We start from the raw sequence: 17,285 nt of genomic DNA on the forward strand, positions 1-17,285 counted from the left end.
CATCAAATATGGCTTTTGGGGAGCGATTTCTGGTTGTTAGAGGAGAGCCAACCAACTCCTCTGCTTAGATAAGTAATCTATCACTAGCCTTCCTATTCCTCCCTCCCCTGTCGCCTGCTCTTCTGATTCAGGCTCAAGGGCATAATATTTAAAAACAAAGAAATCTGATCTATTGCATCTTGTGAGCCTTTCCCATCTATGTTGCCTTGCCAGAATTGCTAATAACAATGCATTCAGTGACAAATTGGGCCATTTGAATTATAATGGCTAATAAATATTATTCTGTTGGCTCTTTCATGCAGCATGTGTGGCAAATTCACAGCAGCAGTTTCACTAGCTCTGAAGTGGGACCTCCCGAGGGAGAAAGAATCATAGACAGGTTGTGTTGCCTAGTGGATAGGGTGCCATGGTTAGCCTCAGTCACAGAGCCTGGTATACGGCCTCAGAACATCATTATCTGCCAGTCTAGAACATCTGACAGGATGTCATTGTATGTATGTCATTATGAACGCTTTGAAGAAAAGGTGGGATGTGAGCCTGATTATTATTAATAATTTGGGGGTTTGCATTGAGAATCCAATTACATAAACATAAGACTGTATAGGTCTTATGTAAAAGTCCAGTGCACATGCTGAACACACTTTAGATCAATAGTTATATGTGGATGAAGCAAAAGGGATGTGATAAAGAGTGGATCCTATCAATGCAGGTGAATGAGACATTTATCTCATTTAAACTGGACACTGGTACTCACATTAACATTTTATCTGAGAAGTATTATAGGATTCTGTTAATAAGGTCAAAACTGGGACCCACAAAAAAAAAGTTACTGATTATTCTGTAACAAACATCCTGGTATTGTGGAGATCTGTTGTTAGTGTCAAGTACAAAATGTCACATATAAACTTTTGCTCCTTGCTGTAGCCAAATGGAAACTAAGCAACAGGCATCTAAGGATGCTTGGCCTGCAGGGGATGTTTTGTTAGCCTGCTTGAAAAATCTCTAAAGTCTGTTCCCCAGTCTTCCGAGGGGTATATTCTCTTTCTCTTTCTCTCTCTCCCCCCCCCAATTCCCTCTCTGCCTCCCTTTTTGCTTTGCTGCTCCCTTGTCAGGAGGTGCTTCAGAACTGCAGAAACTGAAAGCAGAAGAGAATTTTTAGCAAACCCTCTGGTTTGACCAGGCAAGAACTTGATGTGTGCTTTCCTATTATCTCTTTCTAAATGCTTGGAGCATGGACAACTGGTTAGGCAAGTGGATGAAATAGAAACCAGAACTAGCAAAATCGTCAACTCCAGAGTTCTGATTCAAGGTTTGCTGGAGGCAGTATGCAGCTCTGAATGCCAGTACTGGGAATCTCAAGTGGGCAGAGCGCTGTTGTGCTCATGTGCTACTTGCAAGCTTCCCTTAAGCATTTGGTTGACCAATGAGAACAACTAGATGGGCCTTTAGCATGATCTTTCAGGGCTCTTCTGGGTTTTCTTTATTAAAGGAAGCAATAAGATAAAGTGGGTAATTCAAATAGGTAAAGGTAAAGGGACCCCTGGTCCAGTCATGGACGACTCTGGGGTTGCGGTGCTCATCTCGCTCTATTGGCTGAGAGAGCCGGCCTACAGCTTCCAGGTCATGTGGCCAGCATGACTAAGCCACTTCTGGCGAACCAGAGCAGCGCACAGAAATGCGGGTGGTGCTGTGGGTTAAACCACAGAGCCTAGGGCTTGCTGATCAGCGGTTTGAATCCCCGCGACGGGGTGAGCTCCCGTTGCTCGGTCCCAGCTCCTGCCAACCTAGCAGTTTGAAAACACATCAAAGTGCAAGTAGATAAATAGGTACTGCTCCGGCGGGAAGGTAAAATTCAAATACGTTGCATCAAAATAAAAAATAAGAACCAGTTATTTCCTTACACTTGGCATGGCGTCTAAAGTTGGTTCCAGTTACTTACATGCTATAATGTAGCATCCATCCACATGCTGACAGCATGCATTTTCTCCTGGGAAGGAACAAGCAGAGCTATTCTAGGCAAAATGAAGTCATGTTCAAAGCCTCCATGTTTACATTTTGTTCTAAGAGGGGCCAAAACAGATACAAGGAAAGTAAGGGATGGCTCAGAGAAGATCCTGGGCAATCCAGGTTCCAAATTTATGGCTGGGTGGCTGCTTTGCCTGCCTGCTAGATGGATTAACCCATGGAAACCCCTAATTTGTGAATTTAGGCAAGGCTTAGGCTGAGAACATACAAATTATTTATGTAGCCACCCCATAATGTGATTCAGTCACATTTCTGTTATGGAAAGATGGAGTCCCTGGTAGATGTAGTGCCTCTTACCAAATAAAAAGAGGGTGTTAGCTTTGGATTCTGTTCAAAACTCTTGTAAATCATGTCTATCTTTTAATGGCTGGTAAATCTTAGCAGTCATCCGTGAGGCTAATAACTGGTGAAGAGGGAAATTATCCTGAAGGCAAGTAATCAGAATGCACCATACTTTGGGGGATTATAGACTAATTTGTGGCAATTTCCCCATACTGTCTTTGTGAATATGGAGGTCATACGTTTAACGGAATGCACAGTACCCTGGGGCTTTGAAACTATGACCTATTGTCACATGTAATTGCAGTGGTGGAAATATTACTTGTTTGAAGTTGTTTGTGTTAGCATAAGAAGAAATGGGACACTTGCCATTGTTTCACTGCCCAATATTTTAGAATCACAGGCTTCCTAGTTCCTTAAAGTATGATCAAGCTAACTCACAAGGACAACTGGCAAGTCTGTCCTTGAGTTCACCTCACGCACTCTAAATTAAAGTCATGGTCAGGAGGAATCCTTGTCGTTACTTTTCATTTTCATAACTCTGTCGACCGCCGTGACTGCAGCCACTTGAATTTCCCATGGGCTTTCCCCCGATGCTATTTCTAGACTTGTGTTTCATGGCTAACTAATGGACACATTCATGCCCGGGATGAAGAGTGAGTCCTCCTGGGCCAATGGCAATAAACCTTCAGGACGTTGCTTTGGCAAGCAGTCAAGTGCAGCCCCATTAAAGTGCAAACGAGAGCTCTCAAATTAACCTGGCATCTGCTATCACAGAGACTGAGCCTCAAGCACTGGATCTTGCAGAAAGGGCTACGTGGCAACAGCACAGACCCGGGGCTATAGAATTATGGGGACTCATGTCTTTAGGTAACGCACCACACATGCACTCCCGGGCAAGTACTATGCTGTAAACCTGAGCTACTGCCCCAGCTCTTCAGGGTATTTTATAGCGTAAGCAAAAAAAGTAATAGTACCTGCCACAGCCTGCCCCCAAGAAGGTTCCAATTTGCAGTTTAACAGTGAGAGAAGTGCTGAACCAAACTGGGAGGTTTCTGAAATGTCTATGTATCTAGAAAGTTGCTTCCTCCCCCATGCTTGGTGCTAGGGAGGCACTTGGAAGTCTCTAACGTGTCACTTGCGAGTTGGAAGTCTAGTCATTTGTGCCCAGCAACAGGACTTTAAAAGGCCCTTTTAATGGACTTTCTTACATGTGCATTAAAGGGACCCCTGACCGTTAAGTCCAGTAGCGAACGACTCTGGGGTTGCGGTGCTCATCTTGCTTTACTTGCTGAGGGAGCCGACGTTTGTCCACAGACAGCTTCTGGGTCATGTGGCCAGCACGACTAAGCCGCTTTTGGCAAACCAGAGCAGTGCAGGGAAACGCCGTTTACCTTCCTGCTGGAGTGGTACCTATTTATCTACTTGCACTTTGACGTTCTTTTGAACTGCTAGGTTGGCAGGAGCTGGGACTGAGCAATGGGAGCTCACCCCATCACAGGGATTCAAACCGCTGACCTTCCGATCGGCAAGCCCTAGGCTCAGTGGTTTAGACCACAGTTTCACCCGCGTCCCACCTACATGTGCATTAGGGTCTTTTAATTCTTCAGCTGTTATTAAAGCCATCCATTTATGCACATTAGTGCATGGATGTTGATTTTTTAAAAGAACCTTTTAATATTCATTAGCACGTGGACTCAATTCACAGCTTGGTGCTGAAAAGAAGAACGTGGACAATGTAAAAAAAATGACACCAATGCAGCAATATATCAAGGGAATAATGGTAGCAAACAGGTGCAAGAATGGCAGACTAGCTGAAGGCATATGTGCCGTGGTGGTGGGTCGCTTTGCACCCTTCAAAACAGCAATTTTTTTGCACTGAGAATAGAACATTACAAAAATTCAGTCGAGCATTACAAGAACAGAGGGAAGCAATAGATGAATCCAAGCAGTTTTATGTATTTAGACATCATTGAAGAGGAGTCGGCATCTTCAGGAGTTAAGGTATTCATTGTTGAACACATTTTCTTTTGTGGCTAAAACTGGAATGTGCTAGTACAGCTACAATATAGTGATTTATTGAATTAACATGCACCACAGATTAATCTGTGCTATGTATGCTGCTGAGGGTCAGAAAGCAATGGAATGGTTGGTAGTCATCATACATAAATTCAGAAGCTGCATTTGAACTGAGCTTAAGCAGGTTTGAAATTGGAAAAGTTGCTCAAGCTTCCTTCCCTGAGTGAAATAATCAAGCATTATCCACGCACTGCTATCTTTCAGACCTTAAGGGCTAGCTACTTGGATTTATAAAAATAAAACTGAGATTCTTGGGATGCTGAATTATTTATCCAGTATTAATTGCTATACTTGCAGAGTGTAGTTGAGGACTATTCACTGCCTTGTGTGTCAAATAATGCCAGTTAAGCTTTTGGGGATGGAAAAAGGTGCATCTATAGAGGGCAGCATCACTCCTTGCAGTCTATATCCACCTCCATTTTTAGCTGGTTCCATTTGTACATGTATAGTTACCAATTATGTTTGCAGCTTATGCCTGCAGTTATGTACTGATGCCTTGAATAGCATTGAACCAAAGGACCAGAAATCCAGCTGTTGTGCAGATCTTTCACATGACATATTGGAGCACCACAGAATTTCTAAGGATGGGGCATCTCAACAGACAATAGACACAAAACAGGAGATTACTCAGCAATATTATGCCTACATGACAGGCAAATGCCTGATTGCAAGTGCTTTATACTGGGATGCCAATCTCACTGCTGCTCCACTGTTGCAATTCAGTTATGCTAATATACCAAGGCACTCGAGAGAATGGTTGGATTTTCATCCCCCAGTGGATGCTTATCCTTTAATACAAGCTAGGGGCCTAGTGCCATAATTTGACTTCGAGTTCCTGGGAAAAAGCTTGGAACACAGGTGCCTTTCGAACAAATCAGGAAGCGTGCCTGTAACAATTCCGGAGAAATTCATTTGACTTGCATTTCTTGAAATGCCAGAGCTCTAAGGGGAAAGGGCATTTAAATTTGCGCTAACCTTTCAAAGCTCTGGAAGGGCTTGTTTGGCTAAGCCTAAGTGCACTTTGTTTTGCTCGCCAAGCACAGGCCAGTTTCCTGTCTGTCATTTTGTATTGACTGACTTTATCTGACTGTCTGACAAGTGTCGAAGACACCATGCAATGCAGAGGGCTCTGCGCTGAAGGACTTAATTAAACAAGCCTTGAAGAAAATGCAAGGCTGTTTGAAGGTGATTCTCCACCCCCCTTAGGCTATGTTGGTACCAGCTGTTTCCCCCAAGATATCGCCCAGGGTGTATGGGAAGCAGATGGTTCAGTCAGCACCTTATTCTGTATCATGTCCCTGCTTTTTAAGAAGCCACTTCTGGGTGGGTCAGTATCTCAGTAAAGAGATACAGTACTTCTTCCATAAAGCACTGTTCCTTCCTACCCCACCCTTGCCTGGCAGATGTGTAAAAGCAATTCGCAGTGTGAAAATAGTGCAACAGGCCATTCCTTAAAAAGTGGCATCTGTATAGGACTTCCTTATCCCTATCCAACATGACACCTCTGCGTAGTTACTCATGTTTTGGAGCATAACTTTAATCACTCAGAAAGGATGGCCTGAATGTGAGATGCAGGCCTCCCATTCTCTGTAACGGCTCATTGCACTGTCTGAATGCGTACAAGAGGTGATGGTGGAACAAAGCTCTATAGAGTTCTGTGGGATCTGTGCAAGGGCCCCCCCCCCAATATCTAAATTGCACCATAGCATGCTCCATCTTGACTGCTGCAAAGCATACAACATGATAAATGTTTAAATTGAATTCTGGCCTTGCCTTTTCAGTCAATTTATTATTTTAAAAATCACCCATTGTAATATGGATAATTAGTTTGCATTGTCCTTTATTTCATCTAAGCAGTGCGTAAGCATTGCATTGGATCTCAGGGACTTGATCCTTATCTTAAATGGGTTACTTTGTTCATTGATTTCAGTGTCCATCAAATGGAACTCTCAAGTGATACACGAGCATGTTAGGGTAAGTAATTACATGCTAGTTCAATTTAAATTACTTTCACTTAATCACTGTGACTATTAATTTCTGGGCAAAGAAATAAATATGAAGTGGTACTTTGCATGTTGTGTGGCAGACCAAATGAATTACATCAGAAAATGCAACCAAATGAGATTTAATATGTTTGAAGGGGAAAAAAAGTTTAAAGGAGACAAACATATTTTACACCTTTTGTGGTACAGATAAATTTGTGATCTTAGTGTGTATAAGGAAAAATGATGCTCAAATGTGCAGCACTTTTTCATATTGGATCAAACATCATTGGAACTGTTCACATGTGATGCATCTATATTAAATATCATCTTCTAAGTAGGACCAAGCCAGTAGGATATTTAGAAAACACATCAACAGACCTTGGGGGCAGAAGAGGAAAGTCAGAGGAGCATCTTTGGAAGGTCAAAGTTTGGAGTTAACTCTAGTCCAATGTGTTAAGATAAACAAAAAACAGTGAAGTCTATTACACATCCTTCACATCTTAATTTCAAGAATATTTACCTGAACAGATATTTACAAGCATTTTTTTAAAATATTTTTTTTATATAAAAGTAACATTTTTGCTATATCTATTCCACAAAGGTCTTCATTTATGGGAAACTTACCATATCCAGAGTAAAATATTCAAGAAATCATACAAAAGGGACAGTAGAGCAGGGCCCCGATCCGTCAAAACACCTTCCAGAAGAGATGCAATGTATGGATACAATTTTGTTTTACCGTTAATGACCACTGCATATTTCTAAATGGAGGCTACATCCAATATTAGGTATCCGGGTTCTAACCTCCTATGGCTCATAGGAAAAATTACGTAGGCTTTAGCAAAAAATTATGTATATCTTAGCACTGATCAAACTGGGAGGAGAAGGGATAAAGGAGACACAGCCCCCACCTAATCCTGTTAAGAGCTCTCACACCTTTCTGTTGTCTATATGTGCTGGAACACCCTACTTTCTCTGCTATAAGGTTAAGCAGTGGGTTTCTGGCTAACATCAAGAATTCTGTGCTTTTTTACTTCATTTGATCTCGTTCTTCAGCATTCAAAGCAACCAGAATGATTTCACTTAAGCTACAGAGCTTGGTTGATTGTTAAGGTGTACTTAGCTTAAAGCTAAGAGCCAAAGATTCACGAGGCCACTGAGAATTCTTGGTTCGCAATCCCTAGCATTCCCACATACATCTACAGTATCCAAGGTACCTGAGGGAAATTCATGAGTACTAAATGGTCCTCACGTGTAGAGCAGATGCAGTCTTGATTAAAATGTCTGGTTGTAGGCATAGACTTGGAAATCACTTGGGAAAAGAATAACCAAGTAGAAATGTTTATAGTTCAAAAGCCTAGTGTCAGATTAATCCTAATTCATCTTAATTGTAGCCACAGTGGGGTTCAGATGATGCCCCAAATGAGGAATGTGTGATCCTGCCCTTCACTTCCCTTGCTCCTAGTATCCATGCTGTTCTGCCATCCACCTATTCAGCACGTGTGAGAAGGGACTCTATGTGTATATCAACATATGCACAAAGGTCCCCATTAGAAAGACGAACCTGATTGCTCCAGGGTCTCCATTCGCATGGGGGACCTCTGTGATTGTATGTAATTGGGTGCATAGGGTCCCGCCTAGTCCTTAGGTACACCAAATGTGTTGCTGGTTGGGCGTGTGGCCACTAGGAATGCTGTAGTGGAGGGTAGGAGGCGTACCCAGGCATGGGCAAACTCCAGCCCTCCAGCTGTTTGGGACTACAGTTCCCATCATCCCTGACCACTGGTCCTGTTAGCTAGGGATGATGGGAATTGTAGTCCCAAACATCTGGAGGGCCGGAGTTTACCTGTGCCTGGGCTAACCTGTATAGCCCTACAAGCCTCTCGTGCATTATTTGAATCCCTGCCTCCATATTAAAATGGAGAACTAGTACTCTAAAGATCACCATATGTATTCAGTAATGCCTTTATAATCCCAGCCAACAAACTCATGCCAAACTCTGATCTCTTTTCTTTTTTCTGTGACAACACCCTCCCCAAGTATGATGATGCAACAAATATTGCTGTTGCAAAAAGTTATTTTTTAAATCAACTTGAAAATACCTATGAAAAATCATTGGATAAGGATTCATATTTTCACTTCTGATTGCTTGGACTACACTGGGATTGGTTATTATATATCCAATTGCATTTATAACCATCTTCTCTGTTTTCCAACTATGATTAGTTGCAGTGTCCAATGTTAGCAAGATACATATATTTTACATCTCTTTATGGCAAATCTGCTTACAGTTCTCAGTGTCTGCTATTGCATTGTTGGATATATTTTAATTGGTTTTAGATAGGGGGGAAAGCAGCATAACTGAATGATAATTGACTATAAATGAGAACACCATGAATGGGAGAAGAAAATGAACAGCAGCAGCATTTTTTTTTTAAAAAAATCATTTTTTGCAGGCATTTGGATGACAGATGTAAATTAAGTGCCTGATTTATATAAAAGCTAAAAGTTTTCTGCACAAAAATAGGCTACTGGAAAGGGTACATTTCAAGACATAGCTATTGTTTTCATGAAGAACCCAATTACTTCGAGTAATGGTAAATTTTTAATGAAGGGGAAGAAATTATTTCTGGAAACGTTTCTCTCTGCACTGGGAACAACACTGCTTATTTTCCTGCCTGCTGAAATAGCAGTTTATCTTGCACACTTAATGATAGCTGCTGCTTAAAAATAAAAACAGATAAAGCTTTCTTTCCTGATTACATAGAAGATATTTGCATATTTGCCCATGTGTTTTCTAGCTTTCAAATCTGCCCCACCTCTTTTATTTAGAAACACCTCGTACAAAATTGAAAAATGTTCTCCTTAGGACCGAAGAGGAGAAACATTCCTCGCCCATATCAATTTTAGGTGCTTGCTGTGAGACAGAGAAATATACCTGACAGTATAGAATTCCATCATGTTTGGACTCAGAAAGGTGTTGGGTTAGCCTTCCTGAATTATGTTTCCCTGTAAAGAAACAGTGTATGTTTCTCTCCTATCTCTTTGCATTCTAAATACTACTTTCAGTGACAATATGCTCTCACGCCCTCCCCTCAATCCTTAATTCTAACCTCTTACCTCTTTCCTTTGATGTTAAGGGTGATGTCTTCCGTGGAGGCCTGCAGCTACTGGAGGGCAAGTAGGGGTATTGCCACCCCATTTGCATTTCGAAGCAACATAAATGAAAATATTGACCAGATATTTCAACTTACCTTCTTAGCCCGATTATTTTTAAAGGTGGGTGGATTTTTCTTTACCTGTTTGAATATTTAAATTTCCTGACTTGATAATATAAATAACATTTTCATTTTTTAAAAAAAGCTTAAAAAAGGACTTTTTGACTGAGATTGCATTTTCAACAAAGTAGATAAACGCCTAAAGTTCTCCAGTGTGCCCATCCATGTGAAAATGTCTAAGCTACAGGCCTGACTTCATGCCACACGGCACACACTACAGGCAATGTTATGTTGGACCAATAGAATGAATACTGATGGAACTTAAGAAGTCATCAGCCTTTCAACGCAAAAGTGTTGTTGTACACCAAGGAATGTGGCTTATACAATCTCTGTTTTGAGAAATCATTCCTTTTCCTAGTATATGTTCCATAACTCAAGCTGTCACGTCCGACTTCCGCACAAATTCCCAGCGTAACCAATTCCTATTAGCAGAGCATACCTTATATTATAAACCTTGCAAGTAGGCCAGTGTTGCACCATGAAGCTTATACAGTTTTTCCCTCAGTGTAAAAATATACAATGCTACTGCATATATATATTTTTTTGCAGTTAAAGGTCCAATCAGTCCATTGTTTTATGGCAGTTCTGTTCCTTTTGACTTTTCATACGTCTCCAACCCAAACCACTGTGTTGCCTCTCTTGATACCCGAAACCTCGCAGCGTAATGTGTTTTGTCTCCCATTAATTATAAATAGTGACTCCTTTGCTGGTGTTATAAGGTATTGTCCAAATAATCCACTGTCTTGGATAATTCTGTTGTAGTTACTCCAGGGCCAGTCTTTGGATTTGATAGGGTCCTTTAAATTCTTCAATACGTCCATTTTCCCTGTTGACAACTCTACAAAAAGCACATCTGTTTGCAAATGTGAAGTAGCGTATATATAATACTGATTGCCTTCGGTGAAAGAGGACTGAAATGTCAGATCGGATATGTGCATGGTGGTTTGTAAGTCATAAATCAACTTGATTTCCCCTTGGATTGTTATTGCCTGGACTCTGATCCTCCCGCTCTGTTCATCTGCGCTGACCAAATAGCGTCCATCAGGGGAGATGTAGGGAGTACCTGATATGTCGCTGTTGGGGCCAATAACAGAATCTGTAACACTGTCAATTATAAGCTGTGGAGTTATTGGTACTGACATGTTTGTTTTGCACTGGACGAAGAAGTAGCCACCCAGATGTGTATAGGCCATGGCTAGGGGCAAACAGCTGTAGTTCTTGAAGCTGATCGTCTTGATGTGAGCCACAGTTTCCAGATCAATTTTGTGAACTACAGACTTAGACTTGTTAAAGATGAAACCAAATCTGAAGTGGGGAAATAAAAGACAAACAATATATAACCAAACAGATGCCACAAGATGTTATGAGAATAGCAATTCTTTGTGTCCCTTGGCCCAAGAGCAGAAATGTTGTCTTGTTAAGTCTTATGCAATCCTAGGAGGCAGGCCACTATTACGCTGTCATCAATATGTATGTATTTATTTGAAATGTTTATTATTTAATAAACAATAACAGAACAAAATGGAGAATGGACACACCTAATAAATAAAGGAGTTGAGTATTAGAAGTGACCTTATGAAATTAATGTTCTGGAAATGAAAAGGTTTTCAGAGCTCACCAAAATTTCCGAGGCTAGCTGTAACACTTACTGTTTGGGTAAGTTGTTTCAGTATCTGTGGAATGCTTAGGCCACATAAAATTAAATATTGAGTAAGTCCGTTAGACAGAGACACATTTTGTTGCTTAAGGTCACAGAGCAAGTTCATGGCTAAGCTGTGATTTCAACCAGAGGTTCCCAGCTTATCATATGACTCATGTTAACTACTATACCATAGCACATAGGTAGACAATATTAAAACTAAAACCACATGCTAACAGGTGCTGTACCCTAGAAAGAAAGGGTTGGATCCAGGAAAGAGGATCCAATTCTGACAAATTGGGGTTTTCTGGATTTCTCTCCCCTGCAGATACCTGCTTCTCCCAAAAGCTGATCCTGGTTGAAGAAGAATCATACGATGGAGCAGAATGAAATGAACAGGGTGGAGCAAAAAGAGACAAGATGAAAGAGTCTTGGGCTGCTGTAGAAGGAAGTGGGAGAGGAGCCTTGGAGAGCCGTGGGAAGACAGGGACCTTCAACTGCTTCATTGGGGAAAGACCTTATTTTTCACTCTATAGGGCGCACTGGCCCATAGGACGCACCTCGGGTTTTTTTGGGGGGGAAATGAATAAAAAAATTTATTTCCCCCCCAGCCGCGGGGCTGGGGCAGGGAAAGCCCGAGCTTTCCCCGACCCCAGCCCCCAGAACAGGCTGCTATCTGCAAGCCTTGCGAGCCCGGCGGCAACTCCGCCAGCCGTGCAAGTCTTGCGGACACCCGCGCGAAGCACGGGTCGCCCTCTGGAGGGCGCCCCGTGCTTCGTGCTGCAGGCTGCTGCCCACACGCCTTGTGAGCCCGGCGGCAACTCCGCCAGGCTCGCAAGGCTTGCGGATAGCTTCCTGAAGCCTGGAGAGCGAGAGGGGTCAGTGCGCACCGACCCCTCTCACTCTCCAGGATTCAGTGAAAACCTGCATTCGCCCCATAGGACGCACACAGATTTCCCCTTCATTTTTGGAGGGGAAAAAGTGTGTCCTATAGGGCGAAAAATACGGTACTGGTAAGAGTTGTGATCACTAGGCCTGTGCTGTTTTAATTTCTTTGAATAAATAGTTAACTTCACTGACACTGGCTGTTTTATTGCTGGCCTGCCCCTGACAAGGGGGCTACAATCTAAATATATTACATTAACACCAACCTAAGTCCTCAAGAATATATAGCATAGAATAGTGGTATTTCAAGCCATGAAGGATATGAGAAAGTCAAGGAAACAAAACGTTAATGTCCTATAGACATAAAGTGGTACCTTGTTTTGAGTCCAGGATCCGTTCCGGAGCCCCGGATGCTCAATGAAAGGGATGCTCGACAAAGTGCCGCTCTGTGCATGCGCAGATTTGCACTTCTACGCATGCATGAACCGCGATTTAGTGCTTCTGCACGAGCATGAGCAGCAAACATGGAAGTAACCCGTTCTGGTACTTCCGGGTTTGCTGCAGACGTTCCTCGAAATGGATGCTAAATGGGGTGGACTCACAACGAGGTACTACTGTACTTGATATGATGTAGCAGGTTTTTCTTTGCATAGGTTATAGAATTCTCTTGCACCCATTGAAAGTATTGTGTTATCATGCCTTATAGGAAAGTTGTTAAAAAGAGGTTGGAAAGGAGAGGAAGAAAATGTTAAGCCATGTTTGCCCTTGAGTAATTCTCAAAGGAAAAACAATAGAAAACCTGCTCCATTTCACCCGTATTCCACACACAGGTGGCTTATCTGCCTAAAAGACTAGCACATAATGTTTCTTGAGGTCATGCTTTGGAACAATTGTTACACAACCGAATTGCCAGCATTCCATTGTGTGAAAATCATACTTCAGACCTGTGTTTTCACCTATAAAACACAGCTGTCTCCATATAATAGGCTTATATCCCCCTACCTTTTTTCTTTTTAGCTGAAAGCATCACTGAAGTGTCCAGCCATGGCAATTTACTCCTGAAGAGTAAGCCTGCATAGTGTATGATCACACATGAACACTCCTGGGATTTAGTGTTTCATTCAGTTGCGATACTTACATCCATCAGAAAGATGCTGTGTGGGATGGATGAAATACAGGCAGAGAAAATGAAATGGACAGGCGATTGGAGAGTAATAAGGTGACACCTGCAGTTTTTTTGAATTAAGCCACTTGAAGACTTTTAACAAAACCTTTCAAAAACATTAGATTCTGTACACATTTAACATGGGAACAGTCCTATTGAACTGAATGGATCTTACTTCTGAGTAGACATATACAGGATTGCACAGCAAATATAGTAAAGCAAAGCAGTAACATGGGAAAGGGAAAGGACCCCTGACAGCTACCGTATTTTTCACCCTATAGGACGCACTTTTTCCCCTCCAAAAATGAAGGGGAAATCTGGGTGCGTCCTATGGGGCGAATGCAGGCTTTCGCTGAAGCCTGGAGAGCGAAAGGGGTCTGTGCGCATGGACCCCTCTCGCTCTCCAGGCTTCAGGAAGCTATCCCAAGTCTTGCAAGCCCGGTGGGATGTCCCGCGGGCTCGCAAGGCTTGCGGGCAGCAGCCTGCACCCAAAAGCTGGGGACAGCGGGGAGGCGCAGCGCCGCCACCCCGCTATTCCCCGACCCGATCTGGAGGCTGGGGGGGGGGAGAAGCAAGCCTGCTTCTCCCCCCCCCCGCCAGCCCCACAAGCTCGGGGAATAGCGGGCCAAGCTGTCCCTGAAGGCAGAAGAGGGAGACGAAGTGCTCCGTCTCCCTCTTCTAGCTTGGGGACGGCTGCACAAACCTGGGGGGAAATCAAATTTTTCCCCTTGATTTCCCCCCCCCCCCAAAAAGGTGCGTCCTATGGGCCGGAGCGTCCTATAGGGTGAAAAATACGGTAAGTCCAGTCATGAACGACTCTGGGGTTGTGGTGCTCATCTCGCTTTACAGGCCAAGGGAGACAGCGTTTGTCCACAGACAGTTTTTCTGGGTCATGTGGCCAGCATGACTAAGCCACTTCTGGCACAATGGAACACTGAAACCAGAGCAGTGCATGGAAATGCCGTTTACCTTCCCGCCAGAGCAGTACCTATTTATCTACTTGCACTTTGACATACTTTCGAACTGCTAGGTTGGCAGGAGCTGGGACCGAGCAACAGGAGCTCACCCTGTCGCAGGGATTCAAACAGCTGACCTTCCAATCAGCAAGCCCAAGAGGATCAGTGGTTTAGACCACAGCGCCATCCGCGTCCCTATAGCATGGTATACTTACTAATACCCATTTGTGTGTATGAGGACCACTGGTGCTATTTAATTAAATAACAGTTAAATGTTTCAAATAAATCATCAAATAAAGAAAGAAATGCTTTTCTGCACCGAAACACATAACAATGAATTGCACTGGGCTAACATGATGATGCTCAACAAACCACAGGCATTCCTGGACACTGCACAACCAACAGGTTGCATAAAAGCTGCAGAGTCACAAAGCTATGTCAGCAGAACATTTGCAAAGGCTCTCAGCTAGGCAGAGAAAAAGTTGCCGCTGAAATTTTGCATAACCCAGAACTCTGTTTATTGAAAAGTTTTCCATACTGCTATTCAATTCAAAATTTGTGGTTTACAGGAAGTAATGCAAATCTAGCAAAAACACAGAAAGGCTTTGCTAAATACAGTTACAGCAGGGAGAAGGGAATATATCCAAAGTTAAAAGCACAGGGGAAAATAAAAAGGGCATTTTTGCCTGGCACCTAATAATCATGCTGGCCATTATTACCCCCATTGCTTCTTTGTGAACTTCCCATCTTTCTTATTTCATGTGCTGTTTCTTGTCTCTTAGCTAACTTATGGAACCATTTGGAGCAGGTCTTCATGGTTTATATTTTCTAATGTGGTGGAGCTTTCAGCGATTGCCATGAAAGCAAAGCAAGTAATTATCATGATTGATCATAATTTCATCAGATTAAAAGTACAAACTACTGGGGCCCAGAGGACTCTTACCTGATGTGATTGATAATGAGGTTTGTATGTGGAATAAAATAATCATCCATCCCGTTCAAATGGGTGCGAATGATATGCTGGTTGTCTCCTGTACTTGCTTCTGGTATTACCTACAAGGAATAACCAAAATGCTGAGCAGAAATAGAACAATAGATGAGGCACTGAAATATACACTCTAGACTACCTAAATCAGGGGTGGGTAACATGTGGCCCTCCAGAAGCTGTTGAACTACAATGCCCATCATCACAGACCACTGGGCTATGCTGGCTGGGGCTGGTGGGAGTTGGAGTCCAAAATATCTGGAGGGTCATAGCTTATTAACCTCTGACTTATATTCATATGACCCCCACCCCCATGTATCCAGCAGCATTTCATAGGGCAAAATGCTGGGTTTCCTGGTTCCTGGAAATAAAGGATGAAATGGCATTTGCGTGTATTATGTGACATTTGCAAGGTAAGAGAACAGTTCTCCATCTGCTTTCAAGCTGTTTATAACAGAAGACAATGCAATCATGCAGGCATGGGAAGAATGTCCCAGCTCTAACGCTTCCATAATTTTTCTGCACAGTCTGCTATAAACATTGTTTTCAGGTTCACATATATTAATCTCACTTAAATGCACCATGCTAATTCACTGGCTTGAATGACCGACAGCAAAGTCACAACAGTTAATTATCTCTTTGAAAAGATATCTACAGTGCCAGGGAGTGGGGGAATATATGGAATGAGGTAGAGTGAGTATTTCTTTTTTTTGAAAAGGTTATTTCTGAGAAGAATGTAAGCTCTTTGCTATAATGAAAAGCTCACTTTGTTATTTCTCCTGTGACTCCAGCAAAATATGGAGATGAGACTTAAAAAAATAAAAATCAAACCTTAGAATGCTTATATGATGCCTAAGTTCAGTTCATTAGGCGTGTTGACTGTTTCTCTGTGTTAACAGGACATCTTCAGAATTTACAGCTAAGTAGTTCATTACAGAAAGTGTCAGAGCCTTAAAAGATCTGCTGCAATATTTCTGTCAGGCTCTTTTGAGAAACCTGTCATTGCTTGATGAAAGTCCTCTGATGTAATCATGTAGAGTATGGTACATTAGGTATCCACCATGCCTCTAGTGCTTTTGCGATAGTGAGGCTTCTTCATTAATATGTGTTTGAAATAACTCGTCAGGTGTTAGGGGTTTCCAATTGAGGACTTTCCCAACAGGACTCTAGTGACCTGTTCATTGTGTCATCATGGCAGCTTGCAGATGAGCAATCTGCTGACCTTTGGCACCATCACTGAAGCTAATGCTTCTGCAGGGATCAAAAGTGACAAAAGTGGCCAATAGGACTCCACCTGATCCTGTGAAGCTTCTGACTTTGGTCTGGGTCCTCAGACTGAGCAACTTGTCAGTTACAAACTGAACTACTGTCTAAAGTCCCCATTTGTACAGTGACCATTTTAAAGGTCTGCTTGTTTTCATGCTGGGGTGTGGTAGCTGTTTGCCACCAGTCCTAACATAGCACTCTATATCATCTATCTATCTATCTATCTATCTATCTATCTATCTATCTATCTATCTATCTGTCTATCTATCGTCTATCTCTATCATCTATCTATATGCCCGACTAATTTGTACAATACTGCACATCTTCTGTCTGTTACCTATTGGCAGCAACTACTATATGCAGAAACAATATTTCCGTGCACTGCTCTGGTTCACCAGAAGCAGCTTAGTCATGCTGGCCACATGACCCGGAAGCTGTATGCTGGCTCCCTCGGCCAGTAAAGCGAGATGAGCGCTGCAACCCCAGAGTCGTCCGTGACTGGACCTAACGGTCAGGGGTCCCTTTACCTTTACTATATGCAGATGTTTAGCAGAGGAACCCTTGGCCTAACATGATATCCATTAATAGGTGCAAGGGTGTTTTGGATATAAGTTCCTAGTCTCACATTCCCCCAAAATAATTGGTGCTGAATCTATGGCAGAATGCATCATCAAAGACCCACACTTCATTGTGGGTGTTCATTGTGGATCATTAACAGCTATACCACCATCTTTTATCTAGTC

At 42.5% G+C, this 17,285-nt stretch overlaps 1 protein-coding gene across 3 annotated transcripts in view; it reads right to left on the reverse strand.

Annotated features, from left to right (window-relative positions):
• Positions 1-10,069: 10,069 nt before the first annotated feature.
• FSTL4 (follistatin like 4) overlaps positions 10,070-17,285 on the reverse strand; it is a 371,489-nt gene continuing 364,273 nt past the window's right edge. For all 3 annotated transcript variants that reach the window (XM_082211563.1, XM_082211562.1, XM_082211561.1), the window contains 2 exons: positions 15,235-15,344; positions 10,070-10,951 (listed from right to left, as the gene is read on the reverse strand). In XM_082211563.1, coding sequence (XP_082067689.1) covers positions 10,249-10,951; positions 15,235-15,344 — 813 coding nt within the window. In that variant the 3' untranslated portion in view covers positions 10,070-10,248. The remainder of the gene's footprint in view (positions 10,952-15,234; positions 15,345-17,285) is intronic.

This window comes from Podarcis vaucheri (assembly GCF_965113315.1).
Source record: "Podarcis vaucheri genome assembly, chromosome: 2".
Lineage (NCBI taxonomy): Eukaryota > Metazoa > Chordata > Lepidosauria > Squamata > Lacertidae > Podarcis > Podarcis vaucheri.